At 45.4% G+C, this 13,585-nt stretch overlaps 1 protein-coding gene across 3 annotated transcripts in view; it reads left to right on the forward strand.

The window, feature by feature from the left end:
• Positions 1 to 1,764: 1,764 nt before the first annotated feature.
• The window catches only part of CA10 (carbonic anhydrase 10), a 298,935-nt gene continuing 287,114 nt past the window's right edge, over positions 1,765 to 13,585 (forward strand). For 2 of the 3 annotated variants that reach the window (XM_044298106.1, XM_044298108.1), the window contains exon 1: positions 2,185 to 2,756. In XM_044298106.1, the coding sequence (XP_044154041.1) occupies positions 2,696 to 2,756 (61 nt within the window). In that variant the 5' untranslated portion in view covers positions 2,185 to 2,695. Of the gene's footprint in view, positions 1,899 to 2,184; positions 2,757 to 13,585 lie in introns of those variants that run through there. The other variant, XM_044298107.1, reaches the window with a different exon arrangement.

Genomic DNA, 13,585 nt, shown 5'->3' on the forward strand with positions numbered 1-13,585 from the left:
ACAGAAGTAGTGCAGTCTGTCTCAGTACAGAAGTAGTGCAGTCTGTCCCAGTACAGAAGTAGTGCAGTCTGTCTCAGTACAGAAGTAGTGCAGTCTGTCTCAGTACAGAAGTAGTGCAGTCTGTCTCAGTACAGATATAGTACAGTCTGTTTCAGTACAGATGTAGTGCAGTCTGTCTCAGTACAGATGTAGTGCAGTCTGTTTCAGTACAGATGTAGTGCAGTCTGTCTCAGTACAGATGTAGTGCAGTCTGTCTCAGTACAGATGTAGTGCAGTCTGTCTCAGTACAGATGTAGTGCAGTCTGTCTCAGTACAGATGTAGTGCAGTCTGTCTCAGTACAGATGTAGTGCAGTCTGTCTCAGTACAGATGTAGTGCAGTCTGTCTCAGTACAGATGTAGTGCAGTCTGTCTCAGTACAGAAGTAGTGCAGTCTGTCTCAGTACAGAAGTAGTGCAGTCTGTCTCAGTACAGATGTAGTGCAGTCTGTCTCAGTACAGAAGTAGTGCAGTCTGTCTCAGTACAGAAGTAGTGCAGTCTGTCTCAGTACAGAAGTAGTGCAGTCTGTCTCAGTACAGATGTAGTGCAGTCTGTCTCAGTACAGATGTAGTGCAGTCTGTCTCAGTACAGATGTAGTGCAGTCTGTCTCAGTACAGAAGTAGTGCAGTCTGTCTCAGTACAGAAGTAGTGCAGTCTGTCTCAGTACAGAAGTAGTGCAGTCTAAGTACAGAAGTAGTGCAGTCTAAGTACAGAAGTAGTGCAGTCTATCTCAGCACAAAAGTAGTGCAGTCTATCTCAGCACAAAAGTAGTGCAGTCTGTCTCAGTACAGATGTAGTGCAGTCTCTCAGTACAGAAGTAGTGCATTCTATATCAGCACAAAAGTAGTGCAATGTATCTCAGTACAGTAGTGCAGTCTATCTCAGTACAGAAGTAGTGCCGTCTATCTCAGTACAAAAGTAGTGCAGTCTATCTCAGTACAAAAGTAGTGCAGTCTATCTCAGTACAAAAGTAGTGCAGTCTATCTCAGTACAAAAGTAGTGCAGTCTATCTCAGTACAGAAGTAGGGCCGTCTATATCAGTACAGAAGTAGTGCAGTCTATATCAGTACAGAAGTAGTGCAGTTTATCTCAGTACAGAAGTAGGGCCGTCTATCTTAGCAGAGATGCAGTGCAGAGGATTTCAGGAGAATAAGATGAATCTCAGTACAGGACAGGGTGTAATGCAGTGCAGAGGATTTCAGCAGAATTAGATGAAGTACAGTGGATCTCAGTACAGAAGTAGTGCAGTGCAGAGGATTTCAGGAGAATTAGATGAATCTCAGTACAGGACAGGGTGTAATGCAGTGCAGAGGATTTCAGCAGTATCGGATGAAGTACATTGGATCTCTGCATAGATGAAATACAGTCTATCTCAGACTACATGAAGCGCCGTCTATCTCAGCAGAGAAGCAGTGCAGAGGATTTCAGTAGCACTGTTTGAATTACATTGTATCTCGGCATAGATGAAGTGCGGGCTATCCCGCGGAGAAGCAGCGCAGAGGATTTCAGCAGCATTGGAAGAAGTGCAGGGTATACCCGCGGAGAAGCAGCGCAGAGGATTTCAGCAGCATTGGAAGAAGTGCAGGGTATCCCCGCGGGGAAGCAGTGCAGAGGATTTCAGCAGCGCGGACGAGGCCCCCTCCCCTCACAGACGGTCACCGGATATTTGCGTTGCGCCAATTAGAACTCCGGCAGCAGCGACCGGCGGCGCCCCCTACCGGCCGCGGAGCGGAGCGCAGCCACCGGTGCAGACAGGCGCGCATGAGCCGCTACTCTCCTCGGCGCTGATGTGCGGCTCCGGAGCACACTGCCCGCACCCACAGCCCAGAAGTGCAGCTCAGCGGCGGCAGGGAGCCCTCAGGTAAGTTCTGGATGAGGGGGCACGGTGCCAGGGCATGGTGCAGCCGGGGTCTGCAGGGGGGCACCCAGTAAAGTGCCAGCACCTGGCCCCCAGGCTGTGGCTTTCCTTGGGCACCCGGTGCGGGGCTGTGTACAGAGGGACGGGGTGCAGGAGGGAGCGCTCCTAAATTCTTCAGGCTGGACCGTGCGGGGAGTCAGCGGTGTGCGAGCGCCCCCTGCCGCCCACCCCGGGAGAGGCAGCCTGCTGGAAGGAGAAAGCTTCCAGTCCCATCTGCAGCAGGCAGGCACATAGCATCACACTGCTGGGCTATCCTCTTCCTCCTGTCTATCCCATCCCTATTCCTTCACCTCTCTCTCTTGTTTTGTTTTTTGGGCTGCAGGAAGAATCAAACTTTTTCCAGGAACCTCCATTGGGAACCACATTGCGCTGGATAAACTAAAGGAAAAGAGCTTCCCGTCTATCCTGGGGGAATGACTACACGGATAACCGTCTGGCTGGTCAACTAGTAATTACCACCGATCCCTGGAGATTTACCCTTCTTATTTGTGGGTTTTTTCTTCTGCTTTTTATTATTATTATTACTACCTTTTTTTGGTGCTTTCATGGGGAGAACGGAATCAAGTTAAGCTCCTTGGCTGGATTTGTTTTTAAACATTTTTCTTTGCAGTTTTTTTTCCCGGACATGTGTAAACATATTTGGAAAATCCCTTCAGGCAAAGAGGAACCCTTGCTGAACCGTTGGGCGGTGTTGTGTTGATCGTTCCTCCGAGTGATGCAGGTGGCATGAAAATCGTAGAATGGAAATTGTTTGGGAGGTGTTTTTTCTCCTTCAAGCAAATTTCATCGTTTGCATGTCAGGTATGGAGACTGTCATTTTATTTTATTTCATTTTTTTTTTGTCTATATTCCTTTCGTAGCCCTTCCCTTTGAGCAGTGCACTTGGTCGATGGATGGAGAAGAGCACCTGGCAGTCAGAGATCATATCCCGAGACCCCCCCCCTATCCCTCCAGAGTCAGTGTCAGGGACCATCATTCGGTGGGGAATTGTCTGAGTAGATGTGCCTGGTCTGAATAAATGGAGCCTATAGGTAGATAGGTTCTAGTAAGTCACGTCACTTCGGAGACAGGTAGAATGCATTGAACATTTAATATATTACAAAGTTTTCGGGGGTGTCCAATGCAAAGATACAAGGTGAAGTTCCCAATGCTCTATGTAACATGATCCCAAAAAGCAGTATTCTTCTCCAATTCTACGTGCACGAGATGGCCGGACGTTTGCATTTTACAATTCTATCGTGTTCAGTGGGATTTTGTATCTTGTCGTTTGTGACCCCTTCTTCCCCCCCTTCCTTCCTTCCTAAAAGCTTGAGGTTCATTTCTTAGTAGATGACTAGAATGCAGTGGAGAATATGAAAGCTTTCCATCGACTCCCCCCCCCCCCCCACCCAGGAGAGTCGCAAAACCGGAGAGGTCTCCGTGGTACGAATTTTTGACGACAACTCCCAGGATCGTGAACGGCAGGACTTAATAAATGGATTGGATTGACAAGCACCAAATAGTTGGATTGGTTCCAAGACAGGGGATGAGTGGTATTAAGAGTTTTTTTTTATAGTTTTTTCCACTGAGCTTCATCGCCGAAGGGGATCTGACTGCATTGCATTGTACACGGTGTGCTTTCAGATTAGGAGAGCTTTGGGTGATGGGGCGTAGCTTTGTGCAGCAATCCTGTGACATTCCCAGAGGTATAAGCTCCAAAATCCAAACTCGATGAGGAAGAAAAAAAATAGATATTTATTATAATTTTATTTATTTGTTTGTTTATTTTTGTGTATTTATTTGTATTTGACTCTTATCTATTTATTTATCTGTTTATATGTTATTTATTTATTTTATTTGTTTATTATTTTCATAAATTCATGTTTTAATTGTACTTTTTCCCCCCGAAGCAAGACTCTGTTTATAATCTCCTAGCCTGCTTAGAGCATAAGTAATGCGGCAGATAGCTTACTGATGGCGAGGTAGCTTTCAATCACTCCCCTCCGCTGTCAGTTACTTAATCACTGATACACTCTATCATTCACTCGCTGACACACTGTCACGACATAGGGGGAAAGACTTGCCCAGTGCAGCCCATGTAAAAACACTGCCTTCTGCTTCTAGGGTCAGTGGACACATATGTCAAGCTTTACACTAGTGTGAGGATGGCCCATCTGTGCCTCCAATATGGAAAGTAGCAGCACATCACCCGGGACGCAGGATTTCTTTTCAGCTCTACCCTGAAAACCATTCAACATTTAGTTTTTTTTAACAATTTAAGCATGAACTGGATTGAAATTTAAAATTTTTTAATTCAATTTTAATGTAAAAAAAAATCCTTTTTTATTCTGAGGACTTTAAATATTTCCTTTTATCTTGGTCTGACATCATGAGTTTCCAGTTGTAACACCCACTGGTAACATACATTACGATGGCCATAGGGATTATAGACCGGCATTATATGTCCCTTCCACGCTCTCACTAAGGGCTCGTTCACACGTGTGATGCCCGTTGCCGTATTGCGGATCCGCAATACACGGGTACCGTTCCGCGGCCATTCCGCATCACGGATGCAAACCCATTCTTTTCAAATCCGGAGATACGGAACGGAAGAACTGAACACTCCGGAAGCACTACGGAGTGCTTTCTGGGGCTCCGTTCCGTGCTTCCGTGAATGGGTCTGCGATCCCCATGCGCCTGCCCCACGTAAGGTGCCCGTGCATTGCGGATCGCATTTTGCAGTCCACGGCACGGGCTTCACACGCTCGTGTGAACGAGCCCTAAGGCCTCATTCACACAACCGTATGTATTTTGCGGTCCGCAAAAAACAGATCCGCAGAAAATACGTATGACGTCCGTGTGCATTCCGTATTCTGCTGAACGGAACAGCGGGCCCCTAATAGAACAGTCCTATCCTTGTCTGTAATGCGAACAATAATAGGACATGTTCTGTTTTTTGTCGGAACAGAAATACGGACATACGGAAACAGAATGCACAGAGTACCTTCCTTTTTTTTTTTTTGCGGACCCATTGAAATGAATGGTTCCGCATACGGTCTGCAAAAAAACTAACGGAGTGGATACGGAAAGAAAATATGTTTGTGTGCATGAGGCCTAAGGCTTCATGCACACGACCATGTCCACAAACCACGGATCCGCAAAATACGAAATCTTGCATTTTTCTCACACCCATTAATAGAAATTACTATTACTAATAGGACATGCTCTAGATTTTGCAGAACAGACACAGAAAATGTAGCAAAAATCTGTGGCGGAAATGGTAAAATTCCTCATGTGAACCTAACCTTACACAGAACAGTTCGGCCTCATGCACACAAGTATGTAGCCATTGTATCCGCGTCCGATCCATATAAAAAAAAAATAGTAATTTGGGCACTGGATATGAAATATGGTCGTGTGCATGAGGCCCAACTATTCTGTGTAAGGTTATGTTCACATGAGGAATTTTGCAACTTCCGCCATAGATTTTAGCTACATTTTTTAAATAAAAAAATAAAAATAAAATTAAAGTACATTTGTGAACTGGTAGTTTTGACATCTGTGTAGTTCCCTTCACCTTGGATATACCAATCGGATGTCTGATCAGTGGCTCATCTCTCTCTTCCGAGGAGAGAAAGTACGCGCATACTGCATTTCCATTAAACTCCACTCTCCATAATAGTCTATGGTAGGTACAAAACAGCCTAGACTATCCCTTTAAACCCTGGCAAGGTTTTTTTTTTTTTTTTAAACTTCCGTGCCTTTTCCCCTTGAATGCTCCTAATCTGCAAAACCACACTTCATCACGACTGCCATCTTCGTGCCGGAGCAGCTGAGGCGGAAAGTCCTCAAAACTCTCCGCCAAATCTTCTTTCTAATGTGGGTGACAAGAATGTGAAGATAAGACGTTGCCATTTAGTTTGTAAGCAACTTTCCTTAAAGGTCCATTCACACGTCCGTATGTGTTTTGCGGATACGCAAAACACAGACACCGGCAATGTGCGATCCGCAATTTGCCGACCGCACATTGCCGACACTATAATGGAAAATGCCTTTTTCTGGTCCGCAATTGCGGACAAGAATAGGATACGGATCCCGGAAATACGGATGCGGATCCAATCCAGCCCCATTGAAAGTGAATGGGTCCGCACCCGTTCCGCAAATTGCGGAACAGATGCAGACCCAAATTATGAACGTGTGAATGGACCCTTAAATCGTGTTCTATACTGTATGTTCTACCACTTTCAAAAAATTTCAATTAATCCAAAAAAGTGCCAGAGGTCATACTGTTTACTGAATTTTCTTCAAGGCCTTATTCACCCCTGGGGGCCCTTTGGGCAGACCTCCCAGCGTGGCCAGACCTGCAGAGGGAATTATACTTTCCTGATTCCTGCTCCTTTGCCACCCTGCCACCTCTACAGTCCTCTGGTCTCCCCACATCAACGTCCACTTTGATGATGGTCACGTGACGCCTGGGGGTTGTGTCACCGCTGCATCCAGTTATTAGCTCAAAAGGCGACATGACAAACCAGAAGTTGATGTGGGGAGACCAGAGATCTACAGCGGTGGGTTGGGGGAGCGAAGGTGCTGAGGTCCCGCAGAGGGTTCGGGTAAGTATGATTCCCTCCACAGGTTCAGACATGCTGAGGGGTCTGTCCAAAAGGCCCCCAGGGGTAAAGAACCCCTTTAAGGTGTCCATACACTGAGAGCAATTCTTCTCACTCCTCCATATACAAGCATTGTTTGCCGAGTGTGGAGACAAGAGTAAGGCATTGCCAGTCACCTCTGGTGGCAGCTTATCTCCTGTGAAAACAAAAGGATCTGGCATTGAAATTCATCATGCCCAATCCTTATTTCGCCTGTCATTATCTGTTGGAGAAAAGTGGAGAGCCCCTCATACACATAAGACAGCTGGTTCTGATGACTCTTATGTAATACTTGCCACTTTTCTAGTTGGGCTCCCAGGAGACTAGATTGTGCCATATGCATAGCTAACCATGCCCATGAAGCCATACCCCCTTCTTTTGGCTACACCCCTTTATGTGCCGTGTTACCGATCCCTTCCTCTGTATTTCCTCACCAAGAGTGTGTCTAATGACAAAGTCCTGCTCCACACAAAACTAGGGACAGATCTTTGGAAGATTTGCCTATGGGAGTCACAGGGGGTCTCTTCTTTTTTCGGAAGCCTCCCAGATGTTCCAGGAACATTGGCATGTATGTCTTGTATGTGTAGGGGGTTGATCAATGAAAAGTATTGTAGCTTCTTATTGGGTCAAAGATTGTAGGGGTAGTTGGACTTGTACAGTAGATATGTATATTTGGATTGCATATGTAGGACTGTGTGCATAGCTGGTGGTCCCTTAAATATGGCCTCATAGCGGTGGGCAGAGAGCTTGACAGAGTTCCTGCAGTTGCACATTATGGGCACTATGTATACCACAATAAGGAGGTCCTATGTCCTCCGATTGCTTTCTGCTACTGGCCTGGACAGGGTTACCACTAGGGTCCACCAGAAAGCCTAACACAAAAACAGCAAAAAAAATACCTCTAGGATCTCAATGGAACTGCCTATAGAAGACAGAATACAAACCACATGGAGATCTGACCTAGCCGATAGTCGCCCTAGACTTGATGTTCTTTCTTCCATAAAACTATACATAAAGGACGGGCAGTAATAAATATTTTGGGGTTTGGATATTTTTCTGTGAATAACCCATTAACGCATAATTACGTACATATACATGATTATGCCTAAGGATTTTTAAAGCGGGAGCTGCCATGCTGAGCCAGCTAAATATGTGGCAGGTGCTGTCTGTATAATACAGCAGGCACCCTGCTGCAATGACTGGTAATGGTGATGACATCAAACCTCATTATTTGACCCCTAAGATGCCCTGGTCAATGGGAATTGTGGCATCTGTGGGGTTAGGCAGAGGGAAAGGGCTCCCTTTGCCTTTTGATCAAAGCCCCTGCAGTGAAATCCGAGGGCTCTGATCGGTTACCATGACAGTCCAGGGTCTTCTGAAGTTTCCCAGGTCTGTCATGAATAACTGCCTATAAAACCATGCATGGGGCACAGCTCAGCAGGCAGTGTCTCAATCCCATAGACCACAATAGTATTCTATTCCAGTCTGTGGGACAAGCGATCAGAACATTGCAGGTTCCAAAAATTACTGCTGTAAAATAAAAAAATCACCCCTTTTATTAATTTTACATAGGCTAGCGCAGCGCTAAAGCCCGCCCATTAGTGTCGGTGACATCACTGGGCTCACTGCTACATGGAAGCCTGCACCTATCTTTACCCATGGAGAGCCCGGTATGTCACCAGATCTCCAGAAAAAGCCTTTGCCCTGTGCTGAGTTGCTCCGATGTTCATGTCAGAGGGACTGCCTGGGCTCTGAACCAGGACAACCCCTTTAAAATATAAAAATAGTATTCCTGTGCTTGCATTCTTCTTTTCACCTTGCCCCCCCCCCCCCCAAAGAACTTGAATATGGGACATCAGAAAGCCGTATTTACCCCCAATAAAATCTACAGTTCACCCTGCAAAAAACAAGCCCTCGTACAGCTCTGTAGACGGAAACATAATAAAGTTATGACTGTCGGAAAATGGCAAAGAAAATGTAGCTTTTTTCAAAGGTTTTGAAAGTAGTAAAACAGAATAAAAACTATACAAATTTGGTATCGCCATAATCGTATTGAGCCGTAGAATAATGTCGTCATGGCATTGTTAGCGCAAAGTGAATATTGTAATATCAAAACCCAAAAGACCTTGGCGGAATTTTTTATTTATTTTTTCAATTTCACCCAACAAATAATTTTTTCTCCTGTTTTCCAATAAGACATGGTAGGGTAAATGGTTCTATTAAAAAATACAACTTGTTCCACAAAAACAAAAGTGGCGCTATGTGAACGGAAAATTAAAAAAGTTATGGCTCTTGGAATATGGAGGGGGAAAAAATGAAAACGGGCCCTGTCCTTATGGGGTTAATAAACTGTATGTTGGATGTAATGGATTTGCTTGTTAGTGATTTAGGTCTATGTTATGGAATTTATTGATATTTTTTACTTTTAAAGGGTAACTCCACCGACGCAGCGGCAGAAACACCGCTCAGAGTGCTCTGCCCTTTCGTCTTTCATCAGCTCTGCTCGGCTGCTTCAGCATGTGGAGTATGGATCCCACTTTCTATGGATCTATCCATGTGCCACACCCGCTCAAAATGCCAAGCAGAGCCCCTTTATTGAAAGGTTGTGTTACCCTCGTTACCCTTTAACGAAAGTAGCCAAATACTCAACTCAGACATTTTCTATACAGCATTTAAAGGGTTTCTGTCACTAGAATTTTCACTATTAAACTTTAGCGATCTGCACCTAATTATGCAATTCTTGTGATTATTCATGCCCCCGTCACTGCAGAATTCTTACTTTTATAATATGCAAATTAGCCTCTAGGTGCAGAGGTGCACCTTCTCCTAGAGGCTCCGTTAGCCCACCTCTTTCAACGCCCTTCTACTCTTGATTGACAGGGCCAGGCAGCGTTCGCATCCTCCTGCCGACCCTGTGCGCTGGGGAAATCTCGCGCCGTTCAGTATTCGGCGCAGGCACCTAGAGGCTAATTTGCATATTATAAAAGTAAGAATTCTGCAGTAACAGGGGCATGAATAATCACAAGAATAGCAAAGTTCGGCCTCATGCACACGACCGTTGTTGTGTCCCGTGTCCGTCCTTCCATTTTCCGTAATTTTCTGCGGACCCATTGACTTACAATGGGTCTGTGGAAAACTCGGCTAATACACCGTTTGTCATCTGCGTCCGTGATCCGTGTTGCCAGTCCGTGAAAAAAATAGGACCTGTCCTATTTTTTTCACGGACAACGGTTCGCGGACCCATTCAAGTCAATGGGTCCGTGAAAAAACACGGAGGCACACAAGATTGTCATCCGCGTCCGTGTCCGTTTTTTTCCTATCACTTGCATGGCAAACTTGACTTAGATTTTTTTTTACTTTCCTTCATGTCTGGAGATCCTCCAAAATGAGGCCTTAGGTGCAGCTGACATTAGCACATCGCTAAGGTCAGCCAGTTTAATGGTGAAAATTCTAGGGACAGAAACCCTTTTGTTTTCTATTATTTTAGTCTAGGTTAGTTTTCTATTAGTTTAGGGTTGGTATGAGCAATCCAGTTTGTTTTTTCCTGTTTGTATGCTTTTATTTTTCTTTCCTCGTTTTCTTTTCTCTTGTTCTGTGTTTACACAGTAACCTTTTGCTTCGTAGTCGCTGAAATGTTTCGCTTGTAAATATATAGATATGTTTGTAATTGATTTATAGAAATTCAGACAGTTAGAGAAAAGCTAAAAGGATGCCGAATGGAACAGGGTTGGACTTGGATTTCTACCACGGAAAATGCACACAGATTTTAATCCATTATGTGAACATAGCCTAATGGATTTGCCCGAGACGACCTTCGTCAGTCTTTGGATCAGTCAGTATGTGCATTTGTGAACATGAGTCGATGTGTATATATTCAGAATGTTTTTTAGGACATAAAATAAAAAAATAGGTCAGACAATTATTAGCAGAGTACGGACAAGACTGTCCTTTGTACATCTCAACCCTTATTTGTTGTGTCTTCAAATTGTTAGATCTTGAAACTAGTAGAGTGATGCCTATATTAAAGGGATTCTGTCACCTGGCTTTTGCCTATAGAGCTGCGGACATACGCTGCTAGATCGCTGCTAGCACATCCGCAATATACATTCCCTATAGCTGTGAGTGCTTTTATTTAGGAAAAAAAACTATTTTATATATATGTAAATGAGGCGAGTAAGGAGCCCAAGGGGCTGTTACTAACGTTTCTGGAGCCCAGCCATGCCTACTGTGAAGGAGTCCAGCACCGCCCCGCATCCTCCGAATCTCCTCCTTGCTCCCCGAGGTCACCAAGTTAGAGTGCCTTAACCATGCGCATGCGCGAGTACGCGGCATGTCAGTGCCGTCATAGTGTTCCTTCATGGAGGCATCAGCCTCAGGGAATGAACTGCGCTTGGGCTAGCTGCGAGATTACGGCGCTCTAACTTTGTGACGCTGCAAGCGCAGTGCTCCACTTCTAAATAAGGGTTGCCATCTCACTGTATTTATGCGCTGTGAATCTCAAAGATTATGTATGAAGAGTAGGGAGTTAAACAGCCAGCCCCTTAGCTACATTAACTGGGTGTGGGCTGGTTCCCCCCCTCTTGCAAAGAGGCTGAATGTGTGGCTAAGATCCAGGGCGTTAAGCCGTCTGAGGAGAGCTGAGCTGAGAAATCACAGAAAACAGAGATGCCGGCCCTGTGGAACAAGTTCCTGCCTCTGAGGAACAAGAACATTGAACTAAAGAGACTGCAAAGCGGCCATTACAAAGGAAATTGCTGGGGAAAATATAAACCAGGGAAACTGGACTTCACTGCATAGTGGTTGGGAAGATAAATCTCACGCCCCCTCCTACATGAAAGAGACACCTGTAATAAAACTGTCCCCACAGTGAGAACCGCAGTAGTACTGATTGAATAAGAGGAAGTAGAGCTGGGCATTGTAGTGCCACACTTATGAGCAGAGATTGCACCCCTTGTCCGAATTGGAGAAGATTGTGCATGTTAAATAGAAAGAGACTCAGAGACAACTTGGACTACTGCAGCCTATACAGAACCTTGGGAAGTGCAAAGACTGGGCTGAATGTGAACAGCGCCTGTGTGAGCCATCTACCAACTGCCTTAGTAAAGTACAGCGGACCTTTTGTACTAACGCCAGTCTCGTTATTGCACTGCAACACCGTCTGCATCGCCATAGTGCGCATTACATGGCCCATCCGTAGGACCCTTGCCTTGGGCCCCCAAAACCTAGCACCAAGGGCACCTCCACTTCCATCAGGCAGAGGGCCCCAGAACCAGAGTGCACTTCAAGAGGAAGAAAGGATGTTCCCCTCTCATTACTGCACGGCCCAGCGAGCGCCACTTTCAGTAATTACTACCACTATCATCACTCCTATCCTCGCCGCTCTCCTGGGCATTTTGCAAATGTAAAAAATGAAAATCGGACATCAAACACTACCTGTCAATCTCTTCTTTCTAACACAGCTAGAACCAGCCCTGTACCTCACATGGATTCAGAGATCTGCCTGTTCATTGCTCCAACTGCTCTGCTACGAGGCAGGTCCTTTCTCAGGGGGCATGCTCTTTCTGAGGCAGGCCTCTTCCCATCTTAGTTCAGGGGTGTGTTCTTTCTCAGAGGGTGTGTCTTTTCTGCTGCAGCGACTGTATCTCTTTGTAACGGTCCAGCAAAACAATAGATGTAATTGAACATGTGTGACCACCTCAGAGATGTTACTGAGGTGGACAGAGAAGAAAAAGCACAAACAGCAGGTGGCGCTATACAGATACATTTTATTGAATAACTCAGTGGCTAAATTAATTTTTTAATTACATGCAATTACAGTTATAAGATTTGTAAGTGTAAGTGTTTTACATTATGAAGATCCAGGACCTGGTTTGAAAAATGTAAAATATTATTTGCAGGACAACCTCTTACTACTTCTAACAGTAACTTTTAACATTTGTTGTTTTGAGTATATTTATGGTCTTTATTCCTTTCTGCATTTTTGGGGGGAGCAAAAATGGAAGTGGAGGAAAGAAGAAAGCTCTTTTTCAGAGGAAAATCTTTGCTTCTTTCAATTTCTAAAATTCTGACTCATTTTCCCTATACCCATCTCAGGTGATATGAAGTTATCCAACCCCTAAAATGCCCGGGCCCCTCGCTCCACAGCACACACCGCTCATGATGCCCACATGGCCACCGCGGCATTTCCCCGTCTTGCAGATCAAAACATCCAGCGACCAGAGGGGGGGTTCAGCCAATAGCAGGCCGCAATGGGGACGAGCCTCCCTAGCATCACGGGTGACACTATGGAAGCTCGTCTCCATAGTGGCCTGCTATTGGCTGAACCCCCCTCTGGTCGCTGGATGTTTTTCTATTGGCTGCTCCCCCCCATTGACGGATGTTTTAATCCGCGCAACAGGGAGATACAGCAGCGGCCGTGTGGGCATCAGGAGCAACGTGGGGAGCGAGGTAAGTAAAACCTGTGTGAGGGGTCCGGGCATTTTAGGGGTTGGGTAACCCCTTTAATCAGAACAATTTGTTGGATAGTCATTTTCCTATACCCATCTGTATATGCTCAATTTAAAGGGATATTCCAATGATAAGTGATTGCAAAGCACTACCAGTAGAGGCCAACCACTGGGACCCCCCACTGTTCACTTGACTGGAGATGCGTTGCAGTTTCCTACTCAGTAGATAGACAGAGAATGGCTGTACAGGCATAAAGCTGGGGGGGGGGGGGCGTCAGATCCTTGTTTGTGTAATCAGCTGGGGTCTCAGAGGTCATATCCCCACTAGCTATGAAAGGGCAGCGTATCCGAGCAGTATAGGATTACTACTTATGATGGTGATGATACTTTAGCACTTCAGCCCCTATTTCTAAGGATCATGGGTGGTCCTTGTAGTCAGATGCCAGACTATCAGGATCATGAGGGAAATACCTACTGTAAGGGTCCATTCACACGTCCGCAATTTTTTTCCGGATCCGTTCTGGATATTGCGGACCCATTCATTTTCAATGGGGCCGGA

The sequence above is a fragment of the Bufo gargarizans genome, chromosome 6 (genome assembly GCF_014858855.1).
Source record: "Bufo gargarizans isolate SCDJY-AF-19 chromosome 6, ASM1485885v1, whole genome shotgun sequence".
In the NCBI taxonomy this organism is placed as follows: domain Eukaryota; kingdom Metazoa; phylum Chordata; class Amphibia; order Anura; family Bufonidae; genus Bufo; species Bufo gargarizans.